At 38.8% G+C, this 20,289-nt stretch overlaps 1 protein-coding gene across 1 annotated transcript in view; it reads left to right on the forward strand.

Moving 5' to 3' along the window:
- Window positions 1-18,040, forward strand: part of LOC124720231 (poly [ADP-ribose] polymerase tankyrase-1-like) — a 105,941-nt gene extending 87,901 nt beyond the window's left edge. Inside the window, exon 4 of the mRNA XM_047245551.1 lies at window positions 17,304-18,040. Within this exon, the coding sequence (XP_047101507.1) occupies window positions 17,304-17,784 (481 nt within the window). The 3' untranslated portion in view covers window positions 17,785-18,040. The remainder of the gene's footprint in view (window positions 1-17,303) is intronic.
- The last annotated feature ends 2,249 nt before the right edge of the window (window positions 18,041-20,289 follow it).

A 20,289-nucleotide genomic window follows, 5' to 3' on the forward strand; every position in this document is an offset into this window, starting at 1 on the left:
TTTAAATAGATTATGAAAAAATTTCGTAATTGCAAAAATAATTGAGATAGTAAGTGCCAAAACGAAACTAAGTTGTGACAGCTCAAACGTAATTCCCCTCAAGGACAAGACGCACAAACTACTTGGTGAATCTGAAAATGAAGCATCACCACTACAAGACAAGTGCTAGCAGTTCACAAGGAAGCATATCAATAACAGAACCAACACCTGAAGTATCAGAAACAGCTATACCATCATCATCATCATCATCATCATCATCATCATCATCAATAACAACAACAGAAATGACAGCATCAATTACACCGGGAGCTACACCACCACCACCACCAGCAGCAGCAAGCAACTCACCGTATCCCAGTGAACGACCTACAAGGTGCAGAAAACCTGCCATTCTGGAGGATTTTTGGTACCTCGCCAGGGCAAGGAATGGAGTATGACACCACAAAATGTAAATACAAATGTAACCAGTTCTCATCCTCATCACCTGCAGATTCTAAGCTTAAACATTCAGTGTCTTAGAAATAAATCATTAGAACTTGAGGTAGCTATGAACAGTGCAAATATTGACTGCATGTGCATTGTGGAGCATTGGTGCAGAAGTATTGAACTAAGTTAAGTTGAAGTTGGCAAGCCAATAGTGTAGAAAAAATACCAAAAATGGAGGTGTATGTATATTTACCAAACCAAGTATCAGCTATAAAAGAAGGTGTGAAGCTGAATCATTGAGTGTGGCAAATCATTTTGAAGCAGCAGCTGTGCAGTTGAATGAAATACAGGGAAAAGTCATATACAGACCACCTACTGGTGATGCAGACATATTCTTTAACCAATTAGAAATATTGCTTAACACTCTGTTCACCGATAGAGCCACTGTAGTTGTGTGTGGGGACTTTAATATTAATCTTATGAGTGAAAGTAGGCTAAAAGACCAGTTCCTAAATCTGTTATGTAGTTTCAACCTGCTTCCACACATACACACACCCACAAGAATAACAAATAATACAGTCAGTCTTATTGATAATATATTTTCAAATGTAGGATGCACAGAAGTTGAAGTAACAAATAATGATTTGGGATTATCAGACCACAATGCTCTTGTCCTCAAAATTCCTTCAAGGCCACTGAAAGAGAAAAAAAACACTTCATGTATAAAAGAAATTTTTCTACAGAAAACTGTAGAATTCATAAATATGCTAACTAATGAAGCTTGGGCAGAAGTACTATCTCTAACAAATACAAATGATGCATATAACACATTTTCTTCCATTTTCATGGGATATTTTGAAATGTGTTTTCCAAAAAAGCTGTCATAAATCAGGTCACATGGCAATACAAAGCCAAGTTCTTGTATCACAGCTTGCATCAAAACTTCCTGTGGAATGCTAAAGAGACTAATTTCTAAAATGAAAACATCCACAGACCCACAATTCATAGAACATGTCAGGAATTACAAGAGGGTTTATAGAAAAGTAATTGCTAAAGCAAAATTCATGAGAAATGATAGTCTTATAAGACAGTCTGAAATCAAATCAAAAGCCATATGAGGTATTGTGAAGACTGAAACGGAGAAGAGTTGTAAAAACCAGGACATTAGCCTCAAAAATTTAAAAAAATGTCAATATTAATAAACAAGATTTGCTAAATTATATTAACAATTATTTCATAAATGCAACAACTCCAGAAAGCTTAAAATTTACAAATGAAGAAAAACCCGAATATCCAAAAACAGCTTGTAGGATGAGGGTAGAGCCAACAAATGAGGGTGAAGTGTTGAAAGTGATACAAAGCTTGAAACCCAAAATGTAGGCTGGCATAGATTAGGTGCCTGTGTCAATCATAACAAGGACAGCACCACAAATCGCAAAGCCCTTTGCACACATATCCAATTTATCAAGCAGTGAAGGAGCTTTTCCAGAAAGGCTGAAAATTTCAAAAGTGAAGCCAGTATTTAAAAATGGCGACAAGTATAAGGAAGAAAACTATCGCCCAATATCTCTCCTCCCAGCATTTTCAAAAATATTAGAAAAACTGATGAAGCACCGAATCAACAAATATATAAATGACCATAATTTACTAAACAGAAATCAGCATGGCTTCCAAGCATGTAAAAATACTGAAACAGCAGAAATGTGCTACACTGAACAAATAATAAAAAATCTAGAAAAAGATTGTAGTGTAGTAGGAGTAAATTTAGACCTCTCCAAAGCTTTTGACACTGTGAACCAGGACATTCTTTTAGAAAAAACTGGAAGCGTTGGGTATACATGGGATAGGGAAAAAATGGTGTGAATCATACCTAAAAAACAGAACACAGGTTGTAGGACTGACATCAACTTACTCCAACCACAAAATAAATTCAGTAAATGGAAATAGGAGTACCACAAGGCAGCATCATAGGGCCCCATATTGTTTCTTGTCTATATAAATGATTTTCACACCTCAGATGATGCAGCCAAAGCAATAATATTTGCAGATGATACTAGTGTGATAAGTGCACCAAAGCAGTTGCTACCAACAACTGCTGATAAAGTACTAAATTACATCCACTCTTGGCTCAATGCGAACAGGGTGACATTGAATGTAAATAAAACAAATTATATGCAGTTTGGGAAAAGATGTCAAAATGTAAATCTCGATCTGGTGTGGGATGACAAAGCCTTAGACGGAGTGACATCCACAAAATTGCTGAGGATTCATGTGGATGAAAACTTAAATTTTAATGACCACGTAATAAAACTTGCACAGAAACTTAATTCAGCCTGTTTTCCCCTCAGAATTATAGCAAATGTTTGTACCTCAGAGAGTGCCAGAATGGCATATTTCAGCTATTTTCAATCTCTTGCCACTAACGGAATATTGTTTTGGGGTTCCACAACAGGGCGCCTAAAACAAATTTTTTTGTTGCAGAAGAGGGCCATCCGAATAATAACTCACAGTCATCCACAGACACACTGCAAAACCATATTCAAAAAGCTTAGAATACTTACTGTACCATGGCTATACATATACAAATGTATATTGTATGAGAGAACCCACATTGCAGATTTTCAGACAAATGCCAACTTTCATAACTACAATACCCGTAATAGTGCAGCACTCCATACTCGGCGAACAAAAAGAACGAATACACAAAGGCATGTGAGCCATATCGGTGCAAAACTGTACAACGCACTGCCTGTCAACGTCAGGCACTTACAAGATAACAAATTTAAAACAGAATTTAAAAAAAATTTCTGTTAGAACAATGTTTTTATTGTGTAAATGACTATGTAGGTCAATAAATTTTTTCTGATGCTATTTATGAAGGCAAAATGGAAAATACTCTATCTGTACCTAATCATTCATTACATTTACATACTTAAAGGACAGATGTTGCGTGATGTAAATATATACTTAAGCAGTGTTGTGTATATAAGGACTTGCCATTTAGAAAGGACAAAACTAAAACCTTATGAAAAACAGATTATGCACTTAAATTAACCAGCAGGGATGTATATAGGCTACATTAATTTCATTGTATTATTATTAACTTCATTCTTCTTCTTCATGGATGGATCACTTAGGACCATGCGTAATCAACATTTGTTGGCCTTCCTTTTCGCCCAGTATTCCTTCATGAATAACGAATGGGCTAGCTTTCGTTGCGAAGACCATGTATGTCGGTTAGTTTTTCTCTCTTCTTCCTCAAGACACCGTGTGTTTGTGATTTTTCTGATTTCATTTCTATCATGTAGATTTGGAGACCCTAATTCTCTCAGGTCTTTTTCCGTCTGTTTGTACCAGTTCGGTCTTGTAGTTTTGTTCTTTAAAAATGTATGGATTTTGTACGTTAACCTGTTTGAGTCCATTCTTTCTAAGTGCCCCATGAATTGGATTCTTCTCATGTGCATTGTGTCTGTTATTTTGGAGATACTTTTATATATTTCTGCATTGGGTTTTGGATAACTTCATTGTATTGTTTTGTTTTGTACTTTTTTACGTATATATTGTTTGTGTCCCATTTCTTTGAAATGGCTTACATGTACCCTTGACAACATCCATACAATATTTGTCAACGGATGGATAAATAAAATAAATAAATAAAAAATAAATACTGCAAGAAACGAAGCAAATAACTGCCTAATGGAGTTAAAAAAACTTCCTGGAACACAATAAACAACGAAATACAATAGTTGCAACATGACAGATATGATCTGATGTATCACTCATGTGTCAACAAAGAACTTCAAAAAACTGACATTAAAATAAAACAAATGTGTTCTTTGTTTGGAAAATGTAGTGTCGTTGATGTAGGCAAATTGGACAGATGTCAGCATACTAAACACGGAATGCATCCAAATTACGAAGGAAAAAACTTCGTGTGTAAAATGATAAATGAAATCATTGCGAACAGAGATAGAGCGAACAGCAAAATTCCATTTACCGGTATGGGACCAGTCTCAGCAGCAGAATCATCAGTGGCAGGATCAACAGCTGAAACATCAATACATGCAGCAGAAACTGTTGCCAGTCCTACACGCAACAGAAAATAACCAAGCCTTTTTTATGGTGAGTAACACGAAGTAAAAGGATTCCAAATTGCATGAAACATCCCTCTCGTGCATTAAGCATGAGTCTCCCACTCCTCAAACAATACTATCAACTAGTGCACTGGAAAAAGCCACTCCTAGCGAGCACCATGCAAATGCAGGGTTGAGCAAAAATCAAACTTCGTCTTTATTCCACCAAAATATATGTAGTCTCAAGAGTAAAATAGACCAGTTACTAATAAATTTAAAAGATGAGTGTGAAAGTGAGCCTGATATACTGTTTTTCTCAGATCATTGAGTGGAATCCATATGCTACAAATTGAGAACTTTAGTTTAGCTGCACATTACTGTAGATCCATTACGAGAAATATTGGAGTTGCAACAGTTATAAAAAAACAATGCAATGTAGTGTATAAATCTCTAGATTAAGCAAGTACTGTGATTAACAGCATTTTGGGGTGTGTTTTGCACTATCTGCTGTTAACTCGATGGCAGTTACTGTACTGGCTGTTTACAGGGCACCTGCTGGAAATCTGAATGTATTTCTGAGACAAATAGAATCACTTCTGCCCCACCTATGTAGGAAACTAAATCAACCATTGTTATGAGTGACTTCAATGTGGAATTCTTAACAGAAAATAGAAACAAAACGGACTTTGAGCACCTGGTGTATTGTTACAGCTTAGTACCAGTGTTAGACACTCGAACTAGAGTAACAGCCATTTCTAGCACTTTAACAGATAATGTATTTGTAGATAAGGATATTTACAAGAATTGAACTGCGGAAAATATTATAAATGGCCTCTCTGACCATGTAGGGCAATTCCTCACTCTAAACCAAATAAATGTTCAAAGGAAAGAAAATTTCAGGTGGATTATAAACAAGCACACCACTGAAAGCTTTAATCAGCAATTACAAGTAGTGGGCTGGTGTCCTGTGTATGCTGCAATTGATGTTAACTCAAAGTTTAATATATTTATCAATGAAGTTACAAGCCTTAAAAAAAACTTTCCAAAAAAGTCACCGAGAGAAAACCAGTTAAAATGTGGAAACAATCCTTGGATTACTTAAGGCATCAAAATTTCTTGTAAAACAAGAGAGCAAATTATCCCAGTAGGAGTATACACTATAAACTCTACAATAACGTTCTGAATAAGACCGTACGAGCAGCAAAGAACATGTGCTTGAACACAGAAATTGATTCCTAAAGCAATAAAGTAACAACTATTTGGAATTTTGTAAAGAAGGAAACAAGGAAAAATGCAGTTTGTAGTGAAAATATCCAAATGAAAAGTGAGGGTCATATTGTTAGCCATCTATAAATAGTTGTGCGCGCGCGCTCACACACACACACACACACACACACACACGCGCTCACACACACACACACACACACACACACACACACACACACACACACACACACACACACACACACACACACACACACACACACACACACACATTTTTAACAGTAACAGATAAAATAGATTTACAAGGCTCCATGAACAAAGCCACCAATCTTTTGAAAGCCAGAGTACCTAGCTCAGTACAACACATGAAGGTAACAACAGTCACTATTCAAGAAATTGAAAGGGTTATTAAATCCTGGAAAAGTAAAAACTCTTCTAGGATTGACAACATTTCTAACAAATTACTGAAATACTGCTGCAGCCATGTAAGTAAAGTCCTATGCAACATTTTTGATGCATCAGTTAAGTAAAGAATAGTTCCTGAGAGGTTTAAGTATGCAGTTGTAAAACCATTGTATAAGAAGTGTGATAAGATGGATGCTGCTAACTATCAGTCAATATCACTACTGACAATTTTTTCAAAGGTTTTAGAAAAATTAATGCATGCTAGGATAGTTAAGCATCTCAGGGTTCAAAAATTCCTCAGCAAAAGTTAGTTTGGATTTCAGGAAGGTTTGTCAACAGAAGATACAATATTTGCATTTGCTGGCAAAGTCTTGGAATCTATCAACTAAAAACTGAAGTGGTTGGGATTTTTTGTGATCGAACAAAAGCCTTTGACTATGTGTCACCAGATTGTTTTACAAAAAGCTGCATATCTCAGTATAGGTGGTTCATCAGGTAAATGGCATGACTCGTACCTGTCAAATGGGAAACAGCAAGTTGTAGTGGATAGTCAAAATGGAGTCCCGTTACATTCAGAATGAGGTACCATCACATGTGGAGTGCCCCAAGGCTCAGTGCTGGGCCCCCCCCTACTTTTTATTATCTTCATAAATGATCTGCTCTCTATATGGAATATTGTAGATTCACCATTTTTGCTGATAACACTACACTACTTATTGATAATTCAGTAGATAAACTTGAGGAAACAGCAAATAAGGTTTTAAGTGAAACAGTGAACTGGTTATACATTAATGGCCTTTCTTTAAATTACACTAAAACAAACTACATTCAGTTCCACACAACATTCAGAGATGAAGAAATAGTAGTAAAAATGGGTGAGCAGGTGACAATGAGGGTGGATACCTCAAAATACCTAGGCTTGCATATTGACAACAAACTGGATCTATGCAAAAGATTGAGTTCAGCAACTTACGCATTACACATTGTTTCTTCTTATAGAAAAGTGGACACCATGAAGGCAACCTATTATGGTTATTTTCATGCCATTATTACATATGAAATTATATTTTGGGGTAATCAGTCACTGGCTAAAAACATACTGTGTGCACAAAAAAGATCCATAAGGATCATGCAGGAATCTTTTTCAGAAACTGCATGATATATATTGTCTTTGATGTGCTTCATAAGGAAAGAAAAATCCACTTTTAAACTTAGTAGTGAGTCTCAGTCATGAGATGAGAAGAAAACATGATATCCACTGTGAACTGGCAAATCTAAGTATGGTACAGAAAGGAGTACATTTCACTGGCTGTAATACTTTAAATGCCCTTCAAGAAATGTGTGTTGGGTTGAAGATGAGCTCTTGTTAAAAAAAAAAACTAACCTTAAGACAGTTCCTATTACAAGGATCATTTTATACAATATAGTGCTTAGCATTTCTTGTATTGTTAAATGCAAATATATGCCCAAATCTACATTTTTAATCCTGACTACTCTTTGTTGTAAACACACATTTTGAAATATTTATTTTCTGTAACACTTCTTATTTTGTAATATTTATTTATTTCTCAAAATTGATTTCTGTAGTAGAACCTAAGTTACTGTTTACTGTAATATGAAATCATCATCTTTTGTTTTTATGTGCTACCATAGATTTATGACATTTTCCACATCCAGTGATATTGCCACAACATGGATCACTGGAACAAGAAGTAAATGAATAAATAAATAGTCTAATTTTTGCTGGTACATGTTTGCTTCATTTGTCTTTGTTTTCCAATTTCTAGCTTGATTCTACAGGTATTTTTTTTCTTTTCAAATGTTTTTTGTTTTTGGAAGTTGCATGGTAATGGTAAATGAACTTTTTAATGGAATATTTAAATAGTTTAATGGAACATATTCCACTACACTTATGTCAGAGTATGTGGTTCATGCATGGTGGGAACAACTTCATTTTCTCGGCAAAGAACAATTTTAAACTGGGAAATTGTGAGATAACACCATGTTGGCCTCCTCAATCTCCTGATCTTGATCCAACAGATATTTATTTGGGGGCATTTGAAGAACATAGTGTATTCAAGAGCTATTGTGAATGTTGACATTGTTTGTCAATGTGTACAAGGCTTTCAGCAGATACTGTAGACAGCTGGAAATAGAAATGAGTAAGTCAATCCATGATATGACATTTAAAAACTAATGGTAGACATTTTGAGCATTTCATTTAGCCACCAGAAGACAACATTTGAAAAGAAAAAACACCTGCAGATCCAAGCTGGAAATTTGAAAAAGAAAAGACAGAAATGAAGAAAATGTGTGACATCAAAAAAGTATCTGAAACTGAGAAAATATAGATAATTGGCCATATGTACACACAAACGTTTCTACTTCTGTTTAAGTCTTCTATCCATTCCACAGAGGATGGAGAAATGTGGCCAGTCAGCTTCTTAGGCCACACCACTTAACAGATTTGGATGGACTACTGACCACAAAAAATAATATACCGTGGCAGAAGTGACGTGTGGCAGCTGAACGTATTTCTCCTTTGAGTGCAATATGAGATACTTTGTACCAATTGGTACAATCACTTTCCCCAAATTGAGTGACAGATGTGCTGTGTTTTCAGGATTTAAATGACAAAAGTGACTGTAAATCAAACAATGGAAAATACAGGATGGGATATAACAATATTATTAAAAGAAAACTTGCTACTCACCATATAGTGGAGATACTGAGTTGCACTTAGGCACAACGAAAAGACTGTCACAATATAAGCTTTCGGCCAACAAGACCTTTGTCGAAAATACACACACATACACACAGACGGAAATGCAACTCACACACATGACTGCAGCCTCTGTCAGATGAAGGCACACTGTGAGCAACAGCATCAGTGCAGGATGGGAGTGGCAACTGAGTGGGGGTAAGGAGGAGGCTGGGGCAGGGAGGGGAAGGGTAGCAGGATAGGGTTGGGGGACAGTCAAGAGCTGCTGGAGAGAGGGTAGGGTGACTGTGATAAACAGATGACAATTTTTTACAGTTAAGACAATCGTGGCAAATAATTGCAGTGAAGAACAAACATCAGCTTTCCACATCGTACAAGAAAATGAAAGGGCAAAGTCAACGCCAGCGAGACAGTTAACAGATGAGGATGCAGCACGACGCCAGACACAGGAAGTGGATTACAAAACAAATTTGTTTATGCATTTTACCAATCTGTGTGGAAATCCAGAGAGAAGTAGAGTGGCAGCAGACTACAATTACAGGCAGAATTTCTGTGAAAGGTAATGACAGCATACTACTACCCCGTTTCACCAAACAAGAAAATGAGAAACGTGCTAGAAGACCAAATCACCTTCAAAAAATAAGGTAGCAAGGATTGGTGGGTTATCTTCGGAACTATGCGAGGAGCTAAGTTCATAACTGGCACCAACTCCACACATATGCGTAATGAACTTTGTCAGAACAATATTTCTTGGAGATCTTGCTGAGGGACTTGTGAAGTCTATCCCAGAGTACTAAAATAGATCATTACTGCATGATAGCAGATTGTTAATATGTGGATTAAAAAATTTTAGCGCACCTCTTTATGACACCATTATCAATAAAAAGCGTGATTTGGCAGGGATTACTTCTTTCAGTAATATTGTATGCGACTACTGTGAACCACCTCTTAAAATGCTACAAAGGCCCAAGGTTATCAACAGGAAGGTGATGTTAGGAATGTCAAGTCTATTTGCTGATCAAGAAGAAGAATGATTTAGAGAAACAAAACAAATGATATCTAGGCAAAAGGAGTGAATGTGAATCGTAGGAAATCACAGGGTGAGAAGCTGTGTGTGACATCTAAAGGTACGTTTACACTGGGATACATGTATCGCGACATGTATGAGCGACATGTCAATTTGACATGTCGCGATACATCACCTCATACAAAAATTCACGGAACTTGTATGCGGACCCTTGAGCTCATACATGTCGCGTATACATTTTGTATATCGCTTTTTGGCCATATACGCGACATGTATGAGCGACATTTGAAGAACTCGCGCATGCGCAGTACTATCATTTCCTGTCGTCTTGTCGCCTGCCGCTTATTTTGATGATTAGCGCATGCGTAGTACCAGGCTCTTTGGCGGCTGTTTGAGTTTTGGAGGTGCCGACTATCGTTTCGACGTTAATGTACCTGCATAGAACATCAAAAAGTGCCATATGCAACATTATTCTTCGTGTTTGCGAGGCCATTGTGCAAGTTTGGAAAGTGAAGATAAAAGTTTTATATATATCAGAGTATGTAATACATTGTATAATTTTTTCATGCATCTGGCACGTATATCAATTTTTTGCTATTATTCCGGCGGCCTCGCGTGATAATGTTGACAACGGATGCCGACAATCGTGTGTGAGACGTTGGCATTAGCAATCGCGCGACAATGCAAATGTTTTGTAATGAAATCTTCGTTTCAAGAGGAATCCCCAGTGGCCAAAAAACGGAGTGTTACTGCCAACTGATCCTCTGGTGGAATCGCTTCCCGAAAGTTTGTGTTGGTCTTGGACACAAGAGGAGCCACAAGTGATAACAAACCGCGGAAATCCTCCATACTCATCCTAACATAATTTCTAAAATATGCGCCATCCTTTAGCGTTAATTCGCGAGAAACTCTCTCTGCCACCAACTACGCTTCCTCCGCCTTTTCTTCCTATCATCTTCTAAAAGAGCAAGTGTACCAGCACATAAAAATGTGAAATCTTCCAAATCGTCGTCGAAAGCTATCGCACAGTGATACATATCAACCAGTGTAAACGCACGCTCATACACGTATAAGGTTGATACTTGTCAACTCATACAAGTCGCGATACATGTCGCAAAGTCGCATATACATGTATCTCATACATGTGCCGATACAAATGGCAGTGTAAACGCACCTTAACATCATAATCATAATTAAGATTAACATAACTGAGTAGAAATGTTCCTTAGATCTAACACCTTACCCAACCTGAGATACATGATTTAAGATAATTAAGAGTAGAAACAAAATGCAGTATATGCACCAATAAAAGATAACGACACAATAATTTAGAATAAGCTCCAATGAATAACCTTGATGAACAGAAACATCATTGAAATTAATTATTTAGAAACAGTCTTTCCAATAATCATTACATTTGCTAAGAGGAAAAATTGGTGGTAGACTGTATGGTAAGGTAACGTAAATACAGTCTTTAGAACCTGAATGCCATAGTGCAAGCAAGTACCATTAGGCGTAGATCAAGCAGTAACGCTGAACATCAGGAAGAGCAGGAAAACACTTCAAAACAACCACAATCCTACATTCAAATATCGTGTAACGGTTGATGATAAATCCTCAACTAGGTTATATTTGACAGTTTTATATGGAAACCAGTTGCTTACAAGGAAAATGTTCATATTCCATTACAGGCAGCATGATTCCAAGCCAGCTGGTATGAGGCAAGGATAGGTGTGTTTCTTACTGTAGATTAGTTATGCAGCAGGATTCTGTTAAGCCCAGGTCCACAGTGCCCAGAACGTCATTTAGTCATCACAATCCCATGTGGAACTGGATGAGGGGCAAAAAGAGACTTGATCACACGTGAAAATGAGAGGCACACTGAACTGAACCATAACTTCCATTGGATTGAATGAACCCCCCTCCACTGAGCACAGCACTGTGACGTGGCTGCGAGGACAATTTATGGAAGCTGCTACAGTCAACAGAAAGCATTCATATCTGCGGAATCGAAAGAAATTCCGAGTATCATCTACGAGTGAAAAAAAATTAAATACTCCTAAACAACAAAAGATACTAAATATGATGATACCTCTTTCTTTTATGTATGCTATGCACATATGGATTCCAAGGTGAATTACATCAGGTATTTTGTCACAGAAGTCCATATTAAAGAGAATTTGCTTTGACTTTTTTTTGCCAGGAAGCAAGATTTTTTGTTTTTTTTGGATAAGAATGACTAACATATTTCTGATGAAGCCAGATTTTTGCATTTTAAACGAGCAATTCTACAGAGTTATTTTTAAGAATAAACTTGTAATAGTGAGAAAGCAAGATTTTAGTCTATTTTTTTTTCATTTTAGAAGAAGGAAAATAAAATCATGATTTGAAGAAACAGGAAGGCTGAAATTATTCATGTTTCAGGAATAAAGATTTCCTTTAAATTATTATTCACACTTAAGGATTAAGAAGATAGTTTACAGATTGCTTGCACTAAGAAAAAAAAATCTATATTCTCACTTGATGTGACAAAAATTTTCTGGTATCACTACAGGCTAATCACACAGAATGTTTTGATTGGGTATCATTCCATGTCTTTACATCTTTTCTAATTTTATCACTGTTGATTCATTAACTTGATTCAAATGTATTTAAATGACTTGACTAAATTTTTTGTCCATGTAAGGTATGTTTTCTTAAAATCTGCTCATCATAACTGATTTTTTTGACATTAGCCTTTTGTTACATTCAGATATCTTTAGATGAAATAGTTTTGTAATATTTTACTTCAGTAGAGAAAAAGAGAAGAAAACTAAAGTTAGAAATTATCAGTGAAACATCTTGTTTCCAAAATGATAAAGTTCAGAGTATTTGAAGCGTAATAATTTTGTTTCTTTAGCTAGTGTCCCTGGTATTTTTCTAACTACAGGTTTCTCCTTTCAGCTTTTAGTATTTTTTCAAACTTCATAAATGTAAAATAATTCGAATATGGCTGAGCAGTGAGTAATATGTAAAAGCAGATTGTTGGTAACACTGCAGCATTTTGGACTGAACTATTGCTGTTAATGATGTTCATAAGCATGTAGTATTCTTGAGAGAATGACGAAGTAGGTGTGAAGACATTTTGTATAATCGTGTGTGTGATTAATTGTCTCTCTGACTGCGAGTCATTCATCATATGCAGTGACACAAAGGACAGGAACAACACCCACCAAACCACTTGATGACCCATCTCATTCCACAACTATTCAGGGTGTAGGGCATAGCTGTACTCAGTTCACACCCCATGCACAGCCCTACGGGTTGACATTGCTGCCAGTAACAACACACAGTCAAAAAGTGGAAACTTCTCCCTCTGCAGATGACACACATGGCTGCTTCAACAACAGTTTTAGAGTAAATGGTTCCCAACCTCTTAACAGCCAATTATTCAGAGGCACAGAAGTACCCTTATGAATGTCCCACCATACAGAAAAGTAGCTCAGCCACTGAGAAGATTTTGTAAGCGTATTGTCATATCGCTGGTTTAGTTGTGGAGTATCTTTGCAGGCAGCCGCGTCTGTAGAGAGTTGAGCGCGGGACACGGAACTGTTATGTTGTGTAGTGTGTAGCTCTGCATGTTGTCGCGTCCCAAGCGTGGGTATTGCGAGGGATTGGGCGACACAGTTCGTGGATGGGATTCTAGCCGGTTGACCGTAATGAGAGCGAGACTTTTGATCTGGCTAAGATGTAATAATCCCTGGTTTTCACAAGGCTAGGAAGGTGATAGAAATTAAAGTCGTGATAACTTTAATAAATTGCAGTTTATTCTAAGTGAATACAAATCGCCCTATCTGACGGTGGTTGCACTCACAGGAAGGCCAAGTCTAATACAGAGACGGTGACTGACTCCACCGTTCCGACTGCCTACTAGAAGTTCTGCAACGTTTCTTAACACCCTACGTTAGAAGTCCCGCGGCTACGCCCTGACGCTCTCCAGCGACTATCTCCGGCTGCCTGCCTACAGCCCGTTCCCCAGCCCAAGTCGGCTGCTGCTATCTAACTCTTCGCCCTCACCAGACAAGACCCGATACGACCAGACAAGCCCCAGAGCGGCGTGCTCTCGGGTTTTGTTAGCGTTTCCCCTTCGACCCCGCCAGCGCTTGGCCTGACGTAGCGTCGAAGGCAACGTGTCCTTATTTGGTATCGTTAAAACATTGTTGTTGCTATTGTTCTTCAGAGGCTGAGTGGAGGGGCAGAGGCGCCTCTCCCTATATGGTCATGCACTGCGTCCTGAGCCCTTCATTGGCTCCTCGTGACGTAGTGTGGTCCTCACCAAGGGCCCTCTTTCTTTCTCTCTCCACTCCCAGACCTCTCTCTCTAGCCAGGAATGCTTACTGTTGATATTCTTAATTGAATGCTTATCATGAGTCCCTGCACAGACCCTCGTTTGTATCTACCAGCTGTTTACTTTCTTATCAAAGCACCCAGCTGCCCTGCAGCTCGAGTGCCGCCTCGGCTGGCCCTTCTGCCACGCCTGGCATCCCACGCTACAATTTTAACTTCGTCCTACGCACTATTCTTAAGGTACTGCAATTAGACTTGGCTTGTTCCTGCGGTTACAACAATGTGAGAGGCACTGTTAGCGTGGAAGTTGAAGTATTGCTACAAGTGCTATTACAATAAAATGATAAAATAAGTAAATAGTTCAGATGAAAGTGCGTCAGGCTGTAAAAATGAGCAGCGCTGCTGATAATGTATTTGTGTATACTATCGTTGCATGTCGTACCGTACAGTACCAGTCACCCGCTCCGTGTTTGGTGTCCCAGAATGAACTGATGTGAATCAATAGAAATTAGTTACCATAAAAGAGTGCAATCAAGTGCCAGTGATTTGTAGCGATTGTGAGAACGTGCGTTCGGTCATCGCGTTTCAACATTATCAACAATCAGCCGTGCCGCGACTGTTACGTGCACGCTTGTATAAGTGAGAACAGAGAACTGAAAAAATAACTTTATGAACAGTGTGAAAATATCATTACTAGTGTCAAAGAGGACTGGTACCACATATCTGTGTATGCATGACGAGCGTAAGAACTTTCGTGCAATCATTCGGCTTCCGCATTATCAACAATCACCCGCATCGTGTCGGTTACGCGTATGCTCGTCCGAATGATATTGTGGACTGTTAATCATCCATTAATTGGGATAACACTTCTGAATTAGAATGTAAACAGTGCAACCTGCGATTTTCCTTTAATCGTCTCAGAATATAGTTGTTCATACCAGACGTCGAACAGTGTTGTGTTTTAACGTTGAGTGGCTCCCCTAAACCCGCTTGCATAATTCGATAGATAATTTCAGGCAAGCCAGCAGCAGTGTGGAGCAGAACAATACGACCACCACGGGATTATAAGGTGCGTGGTGTGGACAGGGCGCACGGTCCCGGGCGTGTTACAATCTGTTGGACTGGAGCAGGAGGTTTCTTGCATAGGGAGCTATGAGACAGCCAGCTGATAATTAACTTGTTAGTCCAACAGAATTCACAATAATAATGAGAGTAGGAGATAGGGTAAATGTCTTGAAATGTCACACTGATCTAAACCAGTTTGCAGCTGACAGCCAAAGCAACAGCATTGTTGGTAGACTCAGTGGCAACTGTCTGTACATGAACCACCTTGGTTGCTCCATACCAAAGTGGCTGATTCCACAGTTCGGGGGCGCGACACTTATTCGTAGAATGTTTTACATTAGTAGACACCACTTACACCCCTTCTGTGTTTTGAAAGGAAGTATTAGCACTGATAGGGTTCCGTACCAGACTTTGTGTCCATGTGAAGTGGTGCACACTCAATAAGCAGGCAAAACAGGCTCACAACATCCAACAGTGCCATTGCTAGGAATGCAATGGGAAGGAGGGAGGATGGGGTCAAAATCACTACCAACCACTGTACAGTCATTCAAAATTCACATTATCTATCTCAGCATCTAATAGGAAAGATCAAAAAACGTTTTTTTGTTGATGATTGGTTCATTCTTTAATGTTCCTGTCAAGTTTTGTTTTTATGATTTGTGTATATTCATACTAATTTTCAAAACACCGATGTCCATTTTGAGCATATGAAATGCCTGAGCTCATAGTCTTTAATTTGTTTGTGCAAATTCACTTCCAGTTGGACAGCAACATCAGTATCTTCATGTGTATATAATATTCATAGAAAAAGTGTAAGAGTTTGGTTTGTGGTTAGTGGATATATCAGATATCATGTCTCCCTTGTTGGAATAATAAAAGCACTTTATCGTTAGTTGCCTTTCCTTTATAAAGAACTCGCCTTATCTTACTCCTCGCCATATCAGACAGATTGTTTGTGGTGTCTATTATGATACTAAAATGTAAACTTTCACGGCCAGAAATATCATGTCCATTATAATTATCCGGGCTGTTATGCCGTGGTTGGTTGATGAATTCTGTGGTATCAGTATTTTTTTCTGTGGTGATTCACCACAGAATTCATCAACCGACCACGGCATAACAGCCCGGATAATTATAATGTATATGGTGTCTACTATGTTCATTGTAATAAGGCAGTGATGTGCCAATGACAAGGTGCCATTTCTCTCTACATATATAAACAGTATGAGATACACAGTGTTGTCATGAAGCCGAGATTTACTTGCCGTTAGATGCATGGCAGCCACTAGGATTTAGTTGAAAACTGTGTGGGAGTGTGTGTGGGTGCGCGCGTGCACGAGCGACTAATTGCATGTGAGTGTTATCATGCAAGCATGTTTATCTGTGCATGTGTGCACACTCCAACAAGTGGGTTTGAGTGTAGGAAGGGGGGTAAGGTGAGGCAAATTAGTATAATTGTTACATGTAAAACATTTTGATGAAATGTTTCTCTGGTATCAGTATTTTTTTCTGCTTGATGTGCTTGTCATGAAGCTTGTGAATAAACAGACCGAAATCTTTTGCTAACATATCAGGAAGTTTTCTTAAAAAATATAGAGATGTGATGTGATTTGTGTGTTCCATTTGCAGGTGTTATAGGTGAGGTGACCACCACACACACACACACACACACACACACACACACACACATACACACACACATACACACGACTATTATCTGTGTTAAGCAGTTTTGTGCTTCACTGAAAGAGATGCTCGACACAATGCGAATGCATAATGTGTCAAGTTTAGTAGTAAAGCGAATGTTTAATGGAAACTGGGTGAAAACTTTGATGATTGGTTACTGCTATGCATTTCTACTTCATATACTGATTTCCAAACTATTCTGTATCTTATAAGGGATCTTTCTAGATTTCTGATTTGTCACTGGGCTGATGTGTTTTCACAACTGCTTCCACATTCACTTCTATGATAGTTTTCTTCATTTGGAGTATGTGTTTGTAGTAAAGTGTAAGAATGTTCATGTTCTGTGCAGGAGTCTTTCTGGAGAGGAGAAAGCCAGGAGGCTGAAGCAGGCAGCTAAGTCAGGATCAGTGCAGGAGCTGCGAGCGTTGCTGTCTGTGGGTGCAGATGTGGATGCGGGGGACAGACGTGGGTGGACCGCCCTGTACTGTGCGGCACTGGAGGGACACGTGGAGGCTGTGAGGAGCCTGTTGGAAGGTGGTGCAGACGTGGTTGCCAGAGACAAGTGGCAGAGCACACCTCTGCACTGTGCCGCCTGCTGGGGCCACGCGACTGTGGTGTGGCTTCTTCTGACAGCCTCGGCTGACCCTAACGCGAGGGATCAGTGGCGGCAAACTCCACTGCACTGGGCAGCGATGAATGGCCATGCAGAGGCAGTAGCTGAGCTGCTCGAGGCGGGAGCCAACAAGGAGGCTAGGGATGAGGAGGGGAACACCCCCGTGGACCTTGCCAGGCTGTTCAACAAGCAGCAGGTTGTCGAGATGCTGAAGTAATGTTAACATAATGTTAGTAAAACAAATACAATTTGGTACAGGACTTTTTATAATTTTTAAAGTAAAGAGTATAAACAATTAGTACCTTTGTCACTCATTTGCTGCACGCCATTACCAAGTACATATTACTGCTCTAGTAACTTCTCAACAAGCATGACAACAAGAGATACCCGTAAACTAATGTAAGCAAACTTCCTTTTGAGGAAACAATTAAAATAATTTTCTTGAGCAAATATTGTAAAAGTCAACAATAATTCTAAAATACTTCCTTCATTACCAATAAACACCAGTTTTGTGCCTAAAATGTCAGTTTCTACTAGTGCATAGAATATTCACACACAGGTATGAAGCAGTGTGATGTCTCAGACAATTGAGGAGTGTGATGAACTATGGGTGTAATTGGCTTTACGCCCTTTCTCAGGCAAAGTGCTGAATCGATACATCCACATTTAAATTAACCGCCCAGGAAATTTTGGCTCAATGTCTTTCGTGTAGGCTAAGCAGTCATTTTAAGAAGGCAGTGGATGACACACTGGTACCATCTTGTTTACCACTTATGGGTTGTATGTCGACTGTGAGTTGTGTTGTGTGTTAAATTATGTGATAAAATGAGAGAAGTGAGTGGCAATGAATCTAAAAATGACTTTACATACAAAAAGAAGAGAAGAAACAGTGGGGAAAATTATAGAAACAGGAAAAGAATCGTCATGGGCACAAAAAAAAAAAATTGGACCTGTAGATCCATGTTGTCCAAAAGAGTGCAGTACAATAGTGAGAGGCAAGATCCAAGAAACAATATTCAATCTCTTTTATTGTTGTGGTGATAAATTTTTCTCTGTGGAGAGAAAGGATTTAAAGTATTAAGGAAGATGCCCAAAATTAACAACAGAAAAAAAAAGTATGGGTGTATTCATTTTCACTCCAAGGTTGTGAAGTGCCTGTCTGCAGAAATTTGGTCCTTCATGTGCTGAACATTTCTAAAAAGTATTTAAGAACAGTACAGACAAAGAGTCTGCAAGGTGATAATGAAAAAAGAAAAGGTAAGCGTGAAAATAGACCTCATAAAAAGGCAAGTCGATTTGGGAGTTCATTAAGGAGCATTTAGTAACAATTCCTTACACAAATTCACATTATACAGCATCAAAATCAAGCAAGTTGTATTTTGAGGACCCACATTTAAATATCAGGATATTATTCATCTTCTTTAAAGAGTACTACTTGGCAAAATATGGTAGTCAAGCTGACATGAAATATCATGCATATTGTCGCAGAAGAAGCTCAGTAGCACAGTCTCTGTGGTATAGTGGTTATGATACTAGAATGCTGATGGAGGGTCGTGAGTGGAAAACTCACCTGAACTGTAAAATTTTAATTTCTATATTCGGTTGACGTACATTCTAGAAGTATTCACAAATGTCAAGAATCTTTGTACTGGAATGTTCTGTAACTATATATATACCGTATGTGTTCTGGCCAGAGGCAGTTCGGTCCATGCTCTTGTATGTGCAAGTGCTGAATAAACCTTCGTTAAGTGAAGTTAGTGTTCATCATTCATCTAATCACACCTTCTTCTATGTGACATTATTCTGGTGGAGGCGCCGGGTATTGGAACTTGTGGTAGCACTCATTATCGACGATACAGAGGCTCCCATCAGGCCCCGACAGAGCCGCTGTTTACGTGGCGAGATACCCGAGTTTGAGCCCTACTCGACAGATCGCAGTCTATCGGAGACAGCAGAAGAAGAGGATTGTTGTGATGACAGCAACTGTGTGCCACCACATGAGACATCCTTCTGGGTTCTCTGGTGATGATGGCCAAGATCCAAGCAAGTGGCTGAAGGTACATGAGCGTATAGCCAAATTTAACAAATGGGGTGTGTTTGGCTAACGTTTTTTCTACTTGGAGGTCACTGCCAAACAATGCCATGAGAACAACAATTAGACATTCACAAGCTGGTAAGGAACTGCGCAAGTATTTTCGTGACGTACAATGACAGAAGTGCAAGGCTGAAGATAAATTAAAGTGCAGGGCACACCGACCAGGAGAAACTACAGCGTCTCACATTAAAGACGTCTTGAAGCTGTGTATCCTAGAATGAAGGAGGAAGATAAGGTTGCACATCTCGTGAGGGGTGTTGCTGAGGACATGTATCAAGCCCTACTCCTGAAGCAGGCTTCGACAGCAGACAACTTCATAAAAAGGTGCCAGCAGTATATCGAGACAATGCATCAAAAAAGAATTACACACGAGAAGTTTGAACAGTTTCCAAACGCCATATTGACGTCTGTGATGGAGGAAGAAACTGATTTCACAAGTGTTATTCGTCAGACAGTGAGAGAGGAAGTTCAGAAGGCACTTGGATTGCACCGCGAGCAAAAAACCGAGACGCTTCAAGGGGTCATAAGGGAGGAACAGACATTGAACCCAATCTCTCTCCCTTCATTTCCCTTTAAAACAGTGAAAAATTCGAGACCCAGACAAAGTTACATTCCTACAATGCCATG

The sequence above is a fragment of the Schistocerca piceifrons genome, chromosome 11, assembly GCF_021461385.2.
Source record: "Schistocerca piceifrons isolate TAMUIC-IGC-003096 chromosome 11, iqSchPice1.1, whole genome shotgun sequence".
Classification (NCBI taxonomy): domain Eukaryota; kingdom Metazoa; phylum Arthropoda; class Insecta; order Orthoptera; family Acrididae; genus Schistocerca; species Schistocerca piceifrons.